General features: G+C 41.3%; 1 protein-coding gene across 4 annotated transcripts in view; it reads left to right on the plus strand.

Moving 5' to 3' along the window:
• The window catches only part of ITPR2 (inositol 1,4,5-trisphosphate receptor type 2), a 255174-nt gene that overhangs the window by 15033 nt on the left and 220808 nt on the right, over positions 1-19333 (plus strand). For all 4 annotated transcript variants that reach the window (XR_009746719.1, XM_061472136.1, XM_061472137.1 and 1 more), the window contains exon 2: positions 16990-17060. Coding sequence is in view for 3 of the 4 variants with exons in the window: in XM_061472136.1 (XP_061328120.1) it covers positions 16990-17060 (71 nt within the window). In the remaining variant the exon portion in view is untranslated. The remainder of the gene's footprint in view (positions 1-16989; positions 17061-19333) is intronic.

The raw sequence follows: 19333 nt of genomic DNA on the forward strand, positions 1-19333 counted from the left end.
ACCTTATTATGCACAATTTCTTCTTCTAGTGTAGTTTGACAAATCAAGCAATTCTGAGCTTTGGGATACCAATGAGCTTTGGTTTCCTCTTTGTTTGCAGGAAGGAGGAGATGCTCTGTTTTTTTCCCAGATTAGAGATTTATCTTGGGAGATGGGCAGATGACTACCACTATCCAGTCCCTAGACTGAAGGTAGAACCTTTCAGGTTAAACAGTGTATGTGAAGGGACTGAGGGTTGCCTGGAAGAAGCTGTCAGGCTCTTTATAGTGGTATAGATGTAAATGACTTGAGATAATTTCTGTACAGGCTGAACTCTCCGAGGAAAGGCAGTGGTCAGGACTTCAGCACTGCCTCAGCTAGCTAATGGCTTTTTGTGTTCTGAAGGTACTGTTCCCACCTTAAACTGAAACCTGAGAGGCCGGATGAATTTTTGTGTGTCTGGATTTCTGGTTCACTTAGCACTAATGTGGAAGTAACTGCTTTCAAACGGCCCTTGGCCAGAGAGCATTGCTAAGTGGTGCTGGGAAGTCTTATTTTGCTTCTGCCACTTTTGCTAATGTGCATTGAGAGGAGGGGAAGTGGGATATTTGTGCCGTCCCTTGCAGGTGGTGAACTGAGTGCTGGCCAGTCAGGTGTTTTCTGGGCACTGTGTTGCCAGAGTAAGTCAGCAGAGAATCTGATCCGAATGCCAGTTAAAAGTCTCCTCCGCAGCTGTGACAAGATCTGCACAAATTTAGTTGTCGGGAACTTCTGCACAACTTCGTTGAACATAAGTGCTGTGATACCTTTTTCTAATTTCAGGATGACAAGTTGGAGACAAACTTTTCTTTTGTATAAACACAGAGCTTTACATACAAACAAACAGTTATTTTCAGTGCTCATTTCCTAGAAAAAAAATTGAACTTCAAAGGTAAAAATAAACAAAAATGTTCTAAAACCTCTTCAGATTGAAGAGCAGGGAAAAAAAATAAACAACAAAGGCTCAAGCTCACTTCCAATTCACATAATTGCTAACACAGAGCTGCAGACCAGCTAGATGAAGTGCACATTGTGAGGCATGGGAACAATTTGTATTCCTTTTAAGCTGCCAGAGTAGCAAGGAGCATATACAAATGCAGTAGAATAAATCCTCCTCTCTGCTTTCCATTTTTCTAAGAAAGATCATCCATTTAGGTTTAACCAATATCTGTTTTTATCTTAATGGTTCACAGGAGAGCAGTTAACTTCTGATGTCTCATTTAGGGCACTACACTGATGGAAGAATTTATATGAGTAGATTGCAGTATCAGGGATTATCCTACCTTTTGATTGGCGAATAGTTTTTCAAACCACTGAGGCCGTGGATATACATTTACTCTGTGAGCTATTTTTTATCCATGGCTGCATGTCACTGTTCAAATCAAACAGTTTACATGAGTGCTGCTCGGCACTCTCTAAGCAATAGGAGTTCATATACTTAAACAATTTAGTAGATGATTTGTTCTAATGGAGTTCACTGTTGCTTAGAGACAGTCAAGCTCTGAAAGGCTGTAACATGAATTGAATGAAATAGCTCAGTATTTACTTTTGCTCTTTCCTGCATTTGGGTCAACTTAGTTCTTTTATCGAATATGTGATCTATGAGTCTTATAACTCAAAAAAGTGTCAGGCATCACCTAAATGCATGCTGGTTTGTTTCCGTGTGTCAAATGAGAACAGAGCTCTGCTTCAGCGAGGTACTTGGGGCAAGGCTGGCAGCTATGTTTTGCAGTTGGAAAAGAACCTTGAGAAGAGCATGTCTGTTTTAGCAGGAGGCCAGACCTTCTGCCACTCAGGCTGAAGCATCTCTCAATGTCCTCTTAAACGGAAGTGATAATCAAAATATAGCAGACTAATTGTTTATGTGAGTGGATGAGATTACCCCAGACAATGTGGTGCTGTTTGACTTGGAGAAGAAACTGTGTAAGCCTACACAAGGCTGCATCAGAGAGCTAGTGGATTGGCTTTTTGATTATGTAATCAAATCTGGAAAGGTGATAAAAATTGAGCTGATTTTCGGGTGGGGTGCTATACTATCTTTTCAGATCAGCTTATAGCTGAGTAGTATTATTTACTATATACAAATGAACAGGGAATCGTAGCTAAGGCACTGAATGTGCCAGGCATTGGGTTGACTTCTTGTGATAAGGCATCCGAGAGGGTTGTGGAGTGATAAGGAGAAGGTTAGAATAGTTTTACTGTGATGAATGTTATTGCACAATGTTAGGCTGACTTTAGCAGGACTTTTAAAATGGGGTTGTGTGCAGCAATTAGTTTATTTAACTTGAAACTAGCTGGGAATTTTGGTATCTCCTTTTTTTTTTTGTGTTCACATTCCCCTTCCAGGGAAACTGCCCAGTAGCAGGGCAGCCTTGCTGCTACAGTCAAAGTCACTATGGGAGCCAGGGCGGCATGGATACAAACCTCAGGATCTCAGGCTTTCCTGTAATTGCATTTAAGACTATACACTAACATAAAGAAATGGAACACACATAGTACCCTGAAAAGTGGAACATTTTCTTTCTGGGAAGGGCTGCTAGAATGGAGCCCACTTATTTTTTTTTTATTTTTCCATCAAGAAAATAAAAAAGAGTAGCCTGAGAGCACCAACAGATCCAAAAAGGGAAACAGGTAGCTTCCCATTGTGTGCCTCCATGGTGCTCACCACACTGGCTGAGTGCTGGTCGTGCAGGAGTAAGTAATGTTGACTACTCCATCACCCACCACATTCTCACCTAGCTCCAGTTCCTTGTGGTAGCTGCATGGTCTTCTTCAAACCAAGTCCTTTGTTTTCTCCTGTTGCCACTCATGTTGTTTTCCCCAGCTCACTCCAGCAGGTGCAGGGCTCGTGCCCCCTTGTGCTACATCTCCCTGAGACACGGGCTGTCAGTGTGCTGTCTCGCTGCTGGCCTTTCCCACATGTTGGATTTTGCCCCTTCCTCACCCACCTGTTGGTGGGCATGTTTTGGGCAGTCATGGTCATAAAAACTCCCAGTAGTTCCTTACAAGTTGCAGTCAGGGCTCTGCTCAGGGTGCAGAGGAGCTGGCCCTGAGGTCCTCCCTCCGCAGTGCCTTCTTGCTAGCCAGTGCTAAGCAGCTGCTTGCCCAGCATTGTGACAGGCCCTGATGGTGAATGGAGAAGGGGAAATGATTTTTCTTTTTTTCCCCAAGCACACAATGAAAGGAAGCGCTGTAATAAACAGAGTAAGGTAAAAAAGCTTTCCCGGCACATTACCTTCTAACACTTCTTCATCCTGTTTCTCTGCTCCAAGTCCCACTCGGCAGGACTCTGCTGTGGGGAGGGTCACGTCCAGTGCCTGGCCAGCTGGCTTCTGCCCCTGCCAGCCCTGGGGCTCAGGCTCCCTAGGGCAGAGTGACTGGAGAGCGAAGAGCCCTTGCTTGCTACTGGGAAGGGCTGCCAATGTGATGCTGTAGGCTGTGGTGGAGGAGCTTTGCATTCCCAGCTGGTGAAAGCCTCACTTTGTCCAGTCAATGGGAGGAAGGGCACCTTTCCCTTTGATCTCAGCAAAAGAAGGCCTGTGTACCTTAGCACACTGGAGCCAGTATAGAACAGCGACATTTCACTGTGGACGTAGCAAAAGAAATAATAAAGTGTCCAGAAGTTAAGTAAAAGACAAGAGGGGTGGGTGAAAGGGAGGGTGGGGAGAGGAAATACTTGGAGATGTCTGCAGTGCTTCCTGTTTGTTTCTGAAAATTATGAGTCAGATCCCTACCAACAAAAGAGAGGGGTTTGAAAAATCGTGAGTGTTAAAAAAGTGGTTGTGCATGGATTCATTCCCTTGGTCCTCTGGTTTCTGAGCTTTCAGAGCTGACAGCCATTTTTCGTGTTTCTCTGGGTGGTGATGACAGCAAGCAACATGTGCTGTTTTCCTGTTCTGTGAAAGTAGAGGTTTCTTTAATATATAATCTTATAGCATCAGGAAGTAGGCCAATAGTAAAGATACCAAAAATTGCAAGATTTAGAACAAAACGTATGATACTGTCGCAGTTCTTCTAGAGTTGATTGCTTTGACTTTAAAAACTTTTGCAACATGAGTTGTAACCTTCAAGATGGTTTGTCTTTCTTTGTGACATATACTTTGACATATACTTTGGCATGGGAGGAAGAAGGTGTGCTGTGTATCCCTGGATCATGTTTGAGAATAACAGTGCTTTGCAGTCACTGATTCAGAGGGATGAACCATGCTCCTTTTTCCTAACTAAAACGTAGTCCACATCTTTAAAACTCGTGGGTTTAATGGGATTGTAATGTGAGCATTAATATGGGTGTGTACAGGCGTTAATGCACTTAAAAGGAAAAATGAAGTGGATGCCATTCTTCTATTTACCTGTATATATCACTGAAGTGCAGGCTTTTCTAGAAGATGTCTTTGTTTCTCTGCCAGTTAATTCCCAGTAAGCGTACGTAAATGATAAAAGGACTCCAGCTCTCCAAAGAGAAAGGAATTTTTTGCAGGCGTTTTTCCTCTGTTATGGTGTCAGGGTAAACTGTACTAGGAGACCTGGAAGCTCTTCTTTCAGCTGAAAAGAATGCTGCAGAACTGGAGGGCCTTACGGAAGAAGGCCAAACTTACTTCTTTGTAACAGAGCTTGTTGTTAAGACACACCTTAGTACGTGATACAACATTTGGACCATTGACAGCACAGCCTGGGAGTCAGCCCTCTTCGGTGATCAGCAGAGTTGTTGCCCTGATGTTTATGTAGTGACATAAATCCCATCCTGTCCCAGCTCAGCAGCATAATGTCAGTGCTGAGAGTGCAGGTGCAAGTGCTAGGTCAAGGATGAGACCATGTTCAAATTTTCTGCCATGTCTCTACTAATAAACACGTGCTCACGTGTGCTCTGAGGTGCTTGGCTGCAATGGTTGGTACCAGCAAACTGCTCAGTTTCCTGGTGTGATTTTGGCACTCATGCTGTCCCCAGATCCTATGCAGGGGCAGAGATGGAGGGTTCCTGGAAGCTTCTCCTGAAGCGTGCCGCCGCCATGGCTTGGATCCTGAGGTCTGCTGAGGTAAATGTAGGTTTTCTGTGCTGCTTGGTCTCAGCTTTTGGGAGTGTTCTTGGGCATGTTGAATTTGTGGTTGTGAGTCTAGTGTCACAGTGTTAAGACCAGAGATGATGCCAGCCTGCACAGTGGTCAATTGAAGAGAAGTCTGAAGTGGTTTTGAGGTTTGAACCTGCTTTTTACTTAATTTTTCAGTTTTTAAAATGCTAGCTAGGAAAGAGTCACTCCAGTAGCAGAGAAATGCACTGGCTCTTTTTTTCCACCTTCATACCCATATACCTGCACAGAAGCTACTGTTTTGCTTATGGCTGCTCCTTCTTTTTCTTTCCTGCTTCCCAACTTTTTCTCCAAGCATTTCCTCTTCAGGTTGCTGCTTAGTGCTGGTACATGTAACTCTCTTAAGCGAGCATGTACAGGTTGGGTGTAGGTGTGGCAAAAGGCTCCGAGAGCTGCTTCCAGCAACTGGGAAAGCAGCTCTGAGAGAATCTGGAACAGCTCCCAAAATGATCTCTCCCAGTAGGAAACTGGCTCCACTCAGTTTAAAAACATGTAAAAAGAGTCACTGCAATTTTTCAGCCAATTTTTTTTTTTTTTTGGAAGGTGTTTTTTAACTTGCTGCAGAAGTAACAGAAAAGTGAAGAAGACAATAGGCAAAATAACCTGGCCCAGCTGCAAAGAATTGTAAACATCTGTCATTGCAAAATGAACACAATAAAATCTGTTGTTGGAAGAATTGGAACACGTGTTGATGTGAAGTTATCTCTTATCCTTTAATAGCTGTGCATAGTTATTACCATCAGTGAAAGCTGGACACATATCAAAGGGTGAGCAGATCTAGTTCAGTGACTTTCTGCAAACCAAGTCATTGTCCCTGCAGGCAGGAGTAAATGCTGAAACCAGCAGCAGGATTTTGGGAGCTGAATTACATGTTGGGTACCAGCTTGATGATGGTTGCGCTCTTAAACTGAGACCTGTCTCCTTTTATCTGAAAGCAAAACTAAGCAGTGCTCTACTTCCAGGGCATTGTCTCAGCAAGAAGGTGGTTGGGGAAGGTTCAAGTACCTGGTGTAAAGCCCAAGTTTGTCCCTCGTTACAGGATACAGTATGTCACATGGAAGGGGGCTGTGGCTGGTGTGGGTTCAAGTTGTGATGCATGGTTACGGTGGCACAGTATTGCTGGTTGTCCTTGAAGAGAGCCTCTGAGCAGCTAAGGGAAGGCAGGCTAAGGAAAGAATATAAAGGGAACTAGGTCAATGCTGAGTTATTGTAGAAAAGGGCTGTTTGACTAACTTGAGTAGAATTACACTTGTTCACACTAGCTCAGGACTTGTCACCATTTGAAGGCCTCTGAAATAAGGAGAGTCCTTTCTTCATTCAACATCCTGACATATAAATGAGTTTGTAACATAGAGTATTTGGGTATCTATTATCTAAAAAGGGGGAACTTTTTTAGCAAAATGTTAGGCACAGAAGATTTGCCGTTGCTGTGTGAAACAAACACTGAAAAATGTGTAAAATATCAGCATTTTGATTAAGAAATGTTTTCCATGCGCATTTTTACACAGTGTGACATGGATTGGTCTGCCGGATTCTTACTATTTATGTTACAAAATAGAGAAAGAACTTGGTTTGATTTCCAGGATCTAGATTCCAAGTTGTATTTGCAGGATCAGTAATATGTATATATGTATTTGAGTATGTATGTGTTCTTCTATATGTATCTTATTGTCCCAGAAATTTGTTAGAGACCCTACAGTAGCATTGGAAGCTGGTTTGCTTAAACAACAATATTATTACATTATGCTGTTTCAGCCAAAAGTAAGTTTCCCAATTCTCGCCTTTTGCTTATGCTTCTTTTATACAATGTGTTGCTGTTTTGGCGTGTAGGTGTGAATGCTTTCATTACCATTTTCAGTGATGAAGTCACTTTTGGATCACTGGACAGATATTGGCATTTCTCAACAGTATTTTTCTGCGTAAACCTTTCTCTCCGTTTTCATTAAATGGTGTTAACAGTGGCAAATTCAGACTTTCCGATTCCTTTCATTAGTGCACAGTTCTTCAGTCCTTTCAAGAGGATGTTCACAAATATGTGCTGTGGAGCTATATGCACACAGCTGAGCAAAAAGCACAAATTCTCATGGTGGAAGCTGGATGCAGGATTTCTTTTGAATGTGACTATTTTCTCTATACTGCTGGCTTTGCTTTGCTGTCTCTGGCTGAATAGGTAACCTTGCGGTGAGTTCTGTGTGTCTACTTGATTTTGAGACCAGTGATGCTATTAATAGGTCCTCTTCTCTGAAGTCACTATGTACCATAGGAATTTAAGCTACTCAGTCTGATAGGGACTGATTAGTGAACTACATGCCTAAAATTCATGTGAAGATGCAGACTTGCATAAGCCCGAAAATTCCATTTTTGTTTAACAGTGGTCACAGTGTCAGTGTTGCTAATGTATGTTATGTCAATATACGTAGTAATTCTACTTCATCCATATGTTTGCACATTGGGAGAGCATCCATGCGTTTACACATTGGGAGAGCATCCATATGTTTACACATTGGGAGAGCATCCATACGTTTACACATTGGGAGAGCTGAGTGGCAGACCTGTTATGCGTATTTAAGGTGTAAGCAAGTGGAGTTAAAGTTATGTGTTTAATCTTGATTTTCTGATTTACTTCTAAGTAAGCGTCGTATTTGTATTGGGCCAAATCCTAGACTTGTTGTAGTGTTTGCATTCAATATGTAGCTAGTTGGAGTAAGGATTAAATAGAAGAGCTGTGGAAATTAGATTGTACTTAAACACTTTGATGAAGGATGCCTCAGATGCTCCTAAAATAAACAGAAGGAATATTTGGAGATTATCATGGATGTTTGCTGTATGTGGCCTTTGCCCTGAAGAGCATGAATATAAAGCCTCTGTTGAATACTGTATGTGTGCTAACATTTCGAATAGACTGCTGAGTGAATGAGCAGATGATGGCATTTTTGGATTTTAATGTATGATAATATGCTTGAAGAAGGAATATTTTAATACCTATGTTTATTTCTGCAGTGTCCCACTTTTTAAAGTCTTGCCTTAAAATGATCTAATTTCCAGTTTTAACAAAATTGGAGTAATTAATACAGCTTTCTTTACCATCTTCATTTTGTGTACAATTAACTGAAGTGGTCCTTCACAACTTTCCTTCTGAGCAATAGCTGAGCAAGCTTAATTGAAACTAAAAGGATGTTTTTCTCTTTTGTTCCACCATACGTCAGTGGCTGGAATATTTTGAGATAAACTGCATCAGCCTAAACATTTTCACCCTCAAATATATACTGTTGGTCATGCTGGCTCTTTTAAACAAAAGATTTTGCAGACTTCAAGAGATACGTATTCCTTGTACCCTATGTGTAGGGACATTAACATAACATTTTCTCTGCCTGTTGGAAACCTGGTAGGGAGTGTGCTCCTCCAAGAGTGCAGTGTTATCAGTCTTGTTTCACTGAGGGGTGCACAGAAGGAAGGTAGATGAGGCAGGAGGAATATCTCAACCAGATCCACCCGGGTTTCTTGTTGGCATCTCAAGCCAGGCACAAGAAAAAATGCCAGGTGTTCAGGTTGAACTAGGAGGAAAGCCTTGCAGAACGTTAGTACCTCTGTCTGAAGATGGTTTGGAGTTACACTTAACAAGTTTTGCCAAAGCATAATCCTCTTACAAGTAGCCAGTAGACAAGGGAGAGAGAAAGGCTGTGTCAGGAGGATGTTTCATGCTCTTACTTTACACATCTGCCCTAGAGCAGGTTGTTTTTGCCCTCTGGAGGTGCCTGCCTCTCAATCTTGACTGAAAAAAGATCCCAGATGGTGGATTAAAGCTAGACATTTTAGGCTTACATAGCTGAACTCAGGCCACCAGAATGCCATTTGCCATCCTGTATCCAGGTGAGCTTGTCTTGGCAGTGGTGAGCTTGCTGGTCGTGGGCTCCTTCCTTCTGAAGGGTCTCCGATATAGCAATGCACTTGGTGCTGACACTGCTTGTTATTTAATAAGCAGCACTTCCCCCCCCAGGGCACTTTTGGGAAGGTAGGATCACTGGAGTGAAATCTTGGCCTCAGAGAAATCAGTGGAGAATTTGCCAGTAAGTTCAAAGAAAGCCAAGATTTCACCCAAAAAAGAAAATGCCAATAACAGAAAAATTGTCCAGTCTCCCAGGTGATGCATACTGTTAGTGGGTCTGTGTTCTGCAAGCCACTACTGCTTTCAGAAAGCTTTCCTGCTAATCACTTTATATCCTTTCCATCTCTTAGCTGTAGAAGAATGTCTTAATACAAATTTCATCCAAAACAGTATGTTTTCCCATGCAAGACTTTCTTCTATTGAATGCCTTTAGGCTACCACAACATCCTTGTATGGTAGAGTTTCACTTTTCATATTAAAAAGAAAAAAGAAGGGAAGGAATCAGACATTTCCTCAGTTTTATGGGAATGTAATTTGTTTTTCAAAGGTACTGAGACAGACTGAAGCCAGAACAAGCCTGGGAGCACACCCCCAGCATTTTGGAGAAGCGTAGACGGACTTTGTGTGACTGGGGAATGAGCTGGGTGGGGTGGGCTGGCACACCTCCTCCCACTGACACTTCCCAAGTCCCCTTTTGACAGCAGAAAATAGGTGTGCTTGGCAGCCCTGCAAAGTGACTTAATGTGTGTTGTATTGTTGTGAGGATATTGAAATACTGTGTGAATGTTTATTTACTTGGCAAAAATTAGTATGCTCAAGATAAGCTCAATACCATTTTCCCTGGGCATAAATGACTTAACTATTATGCAGGCCAAGAAAATTACAAAACTGAGACTAAAACTGAAGAATTGTTCCCCGCCCCCTGCACTGTAATCACCAAATAACACTTTATTTAATCATTTATTTTAACTCTCCTTACAATTTATGTCATTTTGTGCAATGTTTTAAATGTAACCATAAAAAGGATTAACAAATCCGACTGAACAGGTTCCTGAAGCCTTTACAAGCTAAAAGCATGACTGGATATAATACAGTACAAAAGAATAACAAAGTGGCATTCAGAATTTATCGCTGGATTAATTAATTGAATCGGAAAAACTTCAGCTTTCTGGTTTTGATTTGTTTCTTCCCCTCCAGCATGCAAGCCTGCAGGTGCAGTTACGAGAATATATGAATGTATGATCAGATAAAGAAAAAAACCTTTAAGGCTGATTATTAGTGCAATTGTTAGTGCAACTGTGGAGCTGCCTACTAGCATGCTGTTGTTTCGTTTCTCAGTATGCGCCTTGTGCCTTGCTTTCTGCCCTTCTGTCTCCATGGCATTCGATAATGCAATTCAAAGTGACCTGTGCGAGCATTTTTCAGCAGAGCGAGAATGGCTGAATGTTCCTGATCTGTGTAGCTGAGATGGTTCATGGTGAAATTTGTCTGCTGTTTTAGACGCTTTGAGAAGTCAGGAATATTTTTAGATGCGTAGAATTTCATTTTTCCACTGCAGGAGTACAATCTTGAGTAATGTGCTCTAGGTGAGCCTGCTTGAGCAGGGAGATTGGACTAGATCACCTCCTGTGGTCCCTTCCAACTTCAACTGTTCTGTGATTTAATAGCTTCTTTCAACCTGTGTTAAGCTTTACGTTTATTGCAATTAAAATTTATTTAGAAAGGAAAGAATAAAGCTGCTGAAGCTAGGAGCAGGCAGGAGTCAGACTTTGTGTCTCTGTCTGTGCTGCTGCACCTCATTGGCATGTAGTGCAGTTCTTGTTTAAATATTATGAATTGTGATCCTCCCATTTATCAAAAGGGATTTTTAACAAAAAATCTTCCTAAATGGTACAGAGGCTTAATAGCCCTGCTGTAAGTGCAAGGAAGATCCTTTTTATTTTCTGTGCAAGTTGGGGTTAATGTGGGAGACCCTGAAAAATCACACGTGAAAAGATGATGAAAAATTTGTCTGCAGAAAGGAAGGAGACAGGAAGAGGGGTGAATTTTGTAGAATGGAGCTAAATCATAAAGCTGTAAATCATTTGAATCAGAACTGGTAGTCACAAAGGAATATGAACTCACATTTTGGGAAGGGTGAGGTATGATGACTGTAGATTTTTGGCAAGAGACTGCTTGAAGCAAGCAAGAAGTGGGCTGACGCAGATGCCTGATAAGAGGCTCAATGAGATGAAAAGTGGGTGGACTTGGAGAAGAACTGGGTGGACCTGATTGTTTTGGCACTTGGGTATTTGATGCTTGATTTCCAGGGCAGCAAAATTTTAATAACCTATTGTTCATTATTGGTTGGCTTCTTAGTGATGTGACTAGAAGTTCTTTTCTCAAATGGTTACTGTGTGGAGCATGGGAGAGGCTTTGTAGCTGCAGTTAGGAGAAGAAGGTGCTCTGGAGGAGTGTTTTTGATAAGGAGGTTGTGTATGTGAAGAGATGACTGAGGAACGAAGGAGAGGTTTTGAGGGCTGCTCTTTTGTTCACAAAGGGGTGTTGAGGTTTTGTGTCTTTGGGATGTAGCCTCAGCATGATTTGTGAACTGATGTGGAACAAAGACGTATTGCTTGCCTCTAATGACAAAATGTCGAACTCATCTTACTGTTGTCAATATTGCCCCCTCTTCCTGCTGCTGTCAGGCCTTATGCTGCTCAGAACAGTGAAATAATATTACCGCTAAGAGTAAAATCTGAGCAGCTGGGTGTCTTAGATTGAAGACGTTGCCTCTAGCTTAATTTATTCAGCTTTTTGAGGAGTAAAATATATATGTATAAAGAGTATCAAGCTGAATTCTGTTCATCCTCATGTATTGTAACAGGCATCAGTAGCTGGGTCTTGCACTTTTTGACAAGTTAGGCGCACATGCATGTATGTATAGGTATATGTATGAGAGTCTGTGTGCATATGTGTTTGTTTAGGTACTGTTTTGCTTAATAACATTGGTTATGAAAAGTGGAAGTCTGTTGATAGGAAAAGTACATTTCAGGAAGACTTTTTCAAATTGAAGGCACAAAGAGAGGAAAAATGGACATTATGTAGCTCCTTTCTTGGACAATCTAAAAAGCATCTTACAGTATGAAAGAGCCCTAAAATCCATTAAATCCATCATCATTCCTTTCTGTTTTTCATTGGTTTTTGTTCTTCCAGAGTGTAACTCAGTGTAAATTTAAAATTTAAAATAACTCATCATTGTGAAGATTTTTCCTAGGTTTGTAGCTGTACCACTATTCCTTGACCCTCATGCTACATCTGCAAGTTCCTAGAAACCTTTGGTGTAAGTAATCAGTGGAGCTTGTAGGACATGAAGACTCATCCAGCATACATGATTCATAACTGAAAACACAGATACCATTAGTCTCTTTTGCCAACATAACCTCCTTATCAGTTACACTGCTGCCGCTTAGTCTTGCTCCTGCCATTGGTACAGCCTTCCTCCTGTTTCCCCAAATAGCTAGTGAGTCCCCCCTGGTTCTTCAGAGTCTCACTCTGTCTGTTCTTTCAGTGAAAGTCCCTACAAAGACTGCTGCTGTACCTGGTAGAAAGATTTAGTGGGAATTACTGCAAGTTGTTATTTCCCTGCTTCTGCCCAGTGCCCAGGGAGTGGAGCGATGTTAGAAACTCTATGGGTAGTTTGAAGTTGTTTATATTAGGCAAGCTCTGAAAACAAATGATGAATAATATTGGAAGAAGTTGGTCCTGTCCTTTTGATGCTGAAACAACGAGAGGCACTATATTTGAAATGGCTTGTAAATATGTTTACACAGGTGCTACCTTCTACATGGAATTCACTGCTGCAAGATACTGAATGCTTATACACATTTGGCTTTGCATATGGTGAGAAAGGACAGATTGAACTCCACCAAAGGAGGGAAAAAAATGAACATATCTGTGCTTTGACCAATTTACATGATATGGTGCACTACCCTGGCTAACACTAACAGAGAGTTGAAAGCTGCCTTTGCTTTCCCCACCTGCCTCTGCTGAGAAGCACACCTTAACTCACACTGCTTTAGATAGTTTCAGTTCTCATTTAATATGGTTTTATACACTCTAGCATGATGTCTTAATGGCTTAAATACCTGCTAGTCTGTGAGATTGGTGATATGGTGAGGAGCAGCCCTTGCTTCCCCTGCAGCAAGTGGAAAAGCTTTCCCTGGCTACAGTGGGAAAAAGACTGGGCATCAAAGACAAGCAATCCCATTAATGTTTTTACTTTCAGACCACAATTCTGCAGTTACTGAATACAAAGGGTTATGAGTAAAGTCTGGGCTGTAATTATTATTTTGACTTTTCTGATGATTTATCTTAGGCACCGGTGAACTACTGTACAACTTAATTACTGCAGCAATGCAACAGTTACTTGGAGGCATTATTCATAAACCAGATACTTATTGCGTTCAGGGAAGAACTTGCACAAATAAAAATCATATCATACATGTGCAGGGAGCTCCTTCCATTTATATATCATCAACATATGAAAAACTGAAATGCGGTCATGTTTTATCTGCCAGGAACTGCGGCACAAAGCAGTAGCAGTATTGTCTGCAGTCCAGCTGAAGAGTTGAACCCTCTGAAGTTTGCCAAAGCTTCTTTGGTGATAGAGTAGCTTGGATAGACTCACAGAACAGTTTGGGTTGGAAGGGACCTTCCAAGCTCATGTAGTCCAACCGCCCTGCAGTGAGCAGGGACATCTTCAACTAGATCAGGTTGCCCAGAACCACATCCAGCCTGGCCTTGAATGTCTCCAGGGATGGCACATTCACCTGGGTAACCTGTGCCAGTGTTTTACCACCCTCACTGTAAGGAATTTCTTCCTTATGGCCAGCCTGAATCTCATCTCTTTCAGTTTAAAACCCTTGTCCTATTGCAACAGGCCCTGCTAAAAAGTCTCTCCTTGTCTTTCTTATAGGCCCCTTCCAAGAACAGAAAGGCTGCAATAAGGTCTTTCTGGAGTCTTCTTTTCTCCAAGCTGAACAATCTGGAAATGAAGAAGGGGAATATTGGCATAATAATTTCGATTGGTATTTAAATAGCTTGCAAATATGATGGTATAATACAGTCAATTCTGCCTTTATCAGAGTTTTGTCTGGTGTACTTTGGCATCCTATGCAAACCAGCAAGTGAGTGATCTTAAAACATGCTGTGCCATTTTCTGACAGAAGTTGCAGGTGCCCAGGACCTTTTGCAGTCAAGCCTGTTGCTCTGTTTCGCACATCTCAGATGGATTGTTTGCATGCTACAAAGGTCATGAATTACTGCTTGCTTAACACAGCCACCCAGCAGGCTTCGGCAACAAACCAACAGCTGCCTTTTGGCTTGGTATGAAAAGTGGGATTTGAATATTTTGAAATGTGTATCGGAGGAAGTGGTCTGTGTTTGAAGAGCCTCTTTCGTTCTGGTCTACAGAGCAGGCTGAAGTCTTGCATCATGTGCAATGTGCAACTATAGTACCCTAACAAACACATCCAGCATAAACAAGTAGCTATTGAACATTTTGAAGGACATACGGTTGGAATACAGGAAGAATGTAATTGTGTGGAAATTTTGGAGATTAAGTTGTTGGAAGACTGCTTTGTAGACAAAGCAATACTTCATTCACGTTTTTGTCCTGTGTTGTAAGATACTTTGTAAGGAACAAAGATGTCAGAAGCGAAGGCATGGAGCAAGGTCTCAGGAGATGATGCATCTTGCCTGCCTTACCTCTGTCCTGCCGTTGTCCTGCCATTGTCCTGCCACATGTCAGTTCATCTTTCTGTGTTGTCATTTCTGTGCTGTCACATCTCTAGGATGGGAGTAGCAGCAGTTTCTTTCTCCTTTGTCTTGTCTGATGCCTTTGGCTCCTAATAAGTGCAGAACTCAAGGTCTTTATCCTTGTGCCTTTAGAGAATGCTTAAATGAAAGTGATTGATATTAATCATTCAATATCTATTTTCTGAGCCTTACAAGTTTAACATGTTTGAACACTGTAGCTAACTGGCTCAGTGTGCAGGTTCTTGCTGGTTTTTCTCAGCACCAACACTTTGTTTTCTTTATGGCTTTTGTTATGGTGATGTGGTACCATGATGAAAGTTTTGTATTTCATCCACAGTTCTGTCACTAGAGTCCACAAGTTGTCACCAAGGAACACAAGTTGTTCCTTGTCAATTTCATTCAGATTCCAATATACTGTCTTCCATCCTGACAGTGCTTAAAGGTCAGACCTTACAGGTTTATTCAGAAAGCTGTTTAGAGATTTTGTTGAGGGGGGGAGTACTTCTTGGCATTAAAATCCTTTGGCAAAGCTTCTGTTTAAGGTAGTCTTTTGCAGCCCTGTTTCTTCTGTGGTTCCAGGTTTTAGGTGCTGTTTATAAGAATCTTTAACTTTCTAGATCATAGACAGATCTTGCAGCACTGACTCTTCCTTAGTCCTGCTTTCCAAACCTTGCTTTGTTCTTGTTAAGCCTGGCCAAACCTAGACTGTGAAAAACACAACTCCATAAGGTGATAGCAGATCCCCTGCCTGATCCTGCAACCATTACTTCAGTTCTTCCTTCTTGCTGACACCCACATTTGCATCCAAGTATGTTATGAGAACTGAGCTCTTGACTTGTAAAATTCTACCATTTTCACTTCTGTTTCTGGGAGCTGCAAGTGGGCAGCTTGTCAACAGGCAGCTTGCTAGAGGTAGAGAATTCATGGGCATGCTGGGGGATTGGTCTTGCTGCACTCATGGCTGGATGCAGAGACTTTACCAGCTTGTGTGAAAACTGAATGTCTGTATTATGTAATTTGGCTGAACTCAGATTGTGCTTTTCCTGGCAATTTCCCACAGAAAATGCTGCTAAGGCTGTTGTTGTGAAGTGGCAGGGCAGTAGTGTGTCCTTAAACTTGATTTTCCTGAATAATTGTTTGAAACAGGCAAATTATTTACAAGATGCTTCCTGAAAGGAAGCTGAATTTATGTTTAGGGAGTTCTGTGATAAGATTAACAATTTATGTTCTTGAATTTTATTGCTTATTTAACTTCTAAAATATTGTGAGAAATAGATTTGATTTGTCAGTTAGATTTTGTGATATAGATCAAATAAATTATTATTCATTTTAGCAAAAGAAAATGTGGTCCCTTGAGTTTTGATTGGAGCTGAAACTTAATTCCACATGCATCCCCAGAAGAAAAAGATTGGAAATGGTGAAGAGCAGCAGAATGTTTAAAGACTAAAACCCAAGGTGCTTTATTGGATCCTGGATTCAAATTCTAGTTAAAACAGTGCTATGAAACAGCAGGTCACTGGAGAAACCCCCCTGCATATCAAGATGTGTAAGCAAGTCCACACGTACTCTGGTACCCACATAAATTTTGCTTGCTTGGCATTCCCCTAGAAGTCCTCAGTGGGTATGCAGGAATCTGTGAGCACAGGACAGCTTGCAAGTGTAGGGCCAAGCTAACCCACAGTGCTTTAGATGTACCAGATACAAGTGTGCCTTCCCAACATTTTTCTTTGAGGCCTTTCTCCAGGGCTTATTTAAGTGTCTTAAAGTCTCTCTGTTGATTTTGATAGATTTTGGGTTGTGCCCTAGGGTAAAGGCTGTGAGAATCTGAGAGGTGTAGAAAACCAAACTATTTCTAATGAAAGAAAACAAAAATTTTACATGAAATGTTAATGCACATGATCTAGCAAAAGGGACTTTAACTGGGTTTAAATGGAAGCGTAGGCCATATTTTAGTTCAGTAGAGGAAATCCTCTCTCGAAGGAAAATGTATTTTTTTTTTTATGTTATTCTTAGTAACTGAATAAAAGTTTTTAAGTATTTTTTTGAATTAAATTGGAGAAATGTGCAATATTTATGCTGTGACAGGTATGTCTCTGCATATATATATACACACACGCACACACACACTCATATATATATATATATACACACTCTGATGTCAAACACATGTTTTAGTAAGTGTGATAACTTTTGTTTTTCTAGGTTAGTGGATGACCGGTGTGTGGTTCAGCCAGAGGCAGGTGACCTTGCTAATCCTCCAAAGAAGTTCAGAGGTCAGTACCTATGGATAATTCTTCGGTGACTGGTTCGTGCATGTTGTAAGTCCTTCAGCACTTTGCCTTATCAGAATGTAACTTCCCAAATGCCTTCATGGTTTGTGAACGCATTGCTGAAGTTTCAGGCTGGAATGTGAATATTTTGAGAATTAAATACCAAATCAGCAAAAGCAGGAGGGGTAGGTGGAAAATATGGGGAAAGGGACTAATCTTCTTGTAGTCCAAGAGTTGGTTGCTGTGTTCTGTACATCAAATGCTGGTCCCTTGTGGTGCGACCAACTCCTTGCTCCAGACCTGCTCTTACTGTAAATGGAAAACAAGCTTGTGAGGCTCAAAAGTACTTGAGCTGCTGGCTTGTTTATTTTTTTAAAAGATAAAACAACATTTTAAGACTACCCTCAAATATTTTTACAGCTTTTTGTTTTACTTTTACTTAAAACCATGTCTGTTTTTTCTCAACTTTCTTGGACATGACTTTGTAGATTTTGATAATTCTGCTGTTTTGCTTGTTGGAAAAAATAACAATGCACGGACAACACACAGTTTCTACTTCTTAAATACTGAAAAATACACCTGTGGTATCAGAAATTTGGTGTGTTTATATGCAGGGAACAAAATAAAAGTAGACTCTCAGTTTGGCCTGTGCTTGATTTAAGCCGTTGGCTCTAGTTGTGCCAAGGCAGAGCCTTACTAGCCTGCTCCAGACCTTTTGTGGCTTAAATGTGGATTCACACACGTTATGAGATAAAGACAGTTATGGTTCACTTGGTTTAGAGCAAGGAAGATGAGTTTCATGGCTGCTTTTATCTGTCTCAAGGGGTTGCACTGACACGCTTATCCTTGTTATTTTATTTCCAGTGTTTATTATGCTGTAGTGTGTATATGCTATTATTGCAAAAAAGTTGTGTTTAAGTCATTGAGAGGCTTCAGTTCTGCTCTCTCAGAGTATTCAAGATTTTTTTTCCCCTTGCAAATCCAGAAAACATAAGCAGTTGGTTCCAGTTCCAGCTGTGAGTACTCAGCACATCTGCAGAGCTTGGAAATTGAGAAAGTAAGGATGTGTACTCTGAAACTTATAGTAATAAATTTCAGTCACTTGCATGATGAAATAACTTGATAGCAGGGATGAGGATAGAATATAGTTCTCCAGCGTGTCTTTCAGGCTTCCTAACTGTGATTTCATCCTCTCTCTGCCTGCAAATGCATGTTTAATTCACAGCTTCCAGCTTGCACAAAACTTCAGATTGGGATTTTTTGGGCAGTATTTCAGCAACTTCACTAGCCTGATGTGTTCTCAAAATAGAAGCTATCGGGGTTTCTATGTGAGACAGGGGTCACTGGAAAAGACTTGCATGTGATGGTATAATTGCAGAATGCAACCAAATGCCTATGATCAAGGAGCTGAACAGAGGTGACAAAGACAGTCTTACATTTTAAGTTGTTTAATATTTGAGGCCTTGACTTTATAACTTCAGTACAGTTATACTGAACTGTACATGATGCTTTTTTCCTAACTTCAAAAGGCAAAGAACAAAAAAGTTGACTTTACTGTCTCTTGATTTTTTTTAAGTAATTTCAACAGCATCAAGAAGGTCTGGGCACACTGATCCAGGGTGAAAAGTTATTGAACCTCTCAGCTCTAATGGCATGCCATCAGTTGTGGCAGTAGAACATGTGTAACGTAGATCAGATGTCAGAAAGGGAGGAAGCGCTGACAAAATGTACAGCTGTTTGCTGCTGCTGGGGGAATGCAAGGACTGTACTTCTGAGCTACATCCCGGCTTCTGCAGGGGAATGTTTTGTATTAGTTGTAGACAGTTTTGGCTCTATTTGCTATTGAAACCTCTCTCTGTTGCTTGCATAACACATCCCTTTATTTTTAGTTGCCTCTGCGCCTTCTTCTCCACAGCATCTAACTTGTCCTTTCCCCTAACTCAGATCCTCCACTTTTCAGGGATCCCTTCTTCTCCCTTTCCCTCCCTGCCCCAAAACTTGTTATTAACCGGTTTCCTCCTCCTCCTCCTCACTGCTGCCTCTTAGCTCCCTTTGGCTCCTCACTTCCTGTCCTTCTTCTTTCTGTTTTAGGGTGCCCCCATGTCTGACTTAATTTTGAAGTGCTTAGCTATTGCTAGCATTGTGGTAGAATGCAAATCTGGATGACCTGCAACAGGGGTAGGAGAAGCTAAATCAGTGAGCTTTATCACCCCAAATGAGGCAACCTGCCATGCTATAGCATAATGGCTATATCGTTAGGGGCCACATCTATTAGC

The sequence above is a fragment of the Pezoporus flaviventris genome, unplaced genomic scaffold (genome assembly GCF_033815535.1).
Source record: "Pezoporus flaviventris isolate CSIRO_AGI_PZ_B2104156 unplaced genomic scaffold, CSIRO_AGI_Pfla_v1 ptg000070l, whole genome shotgun sequence".
NCBI classification, from domain to species: Eukaryota; Metazoa; Chordata; class Aves; order Psittaciformes; family Psittacidae; genus Pezoporus; species Pezoporus flaviventris.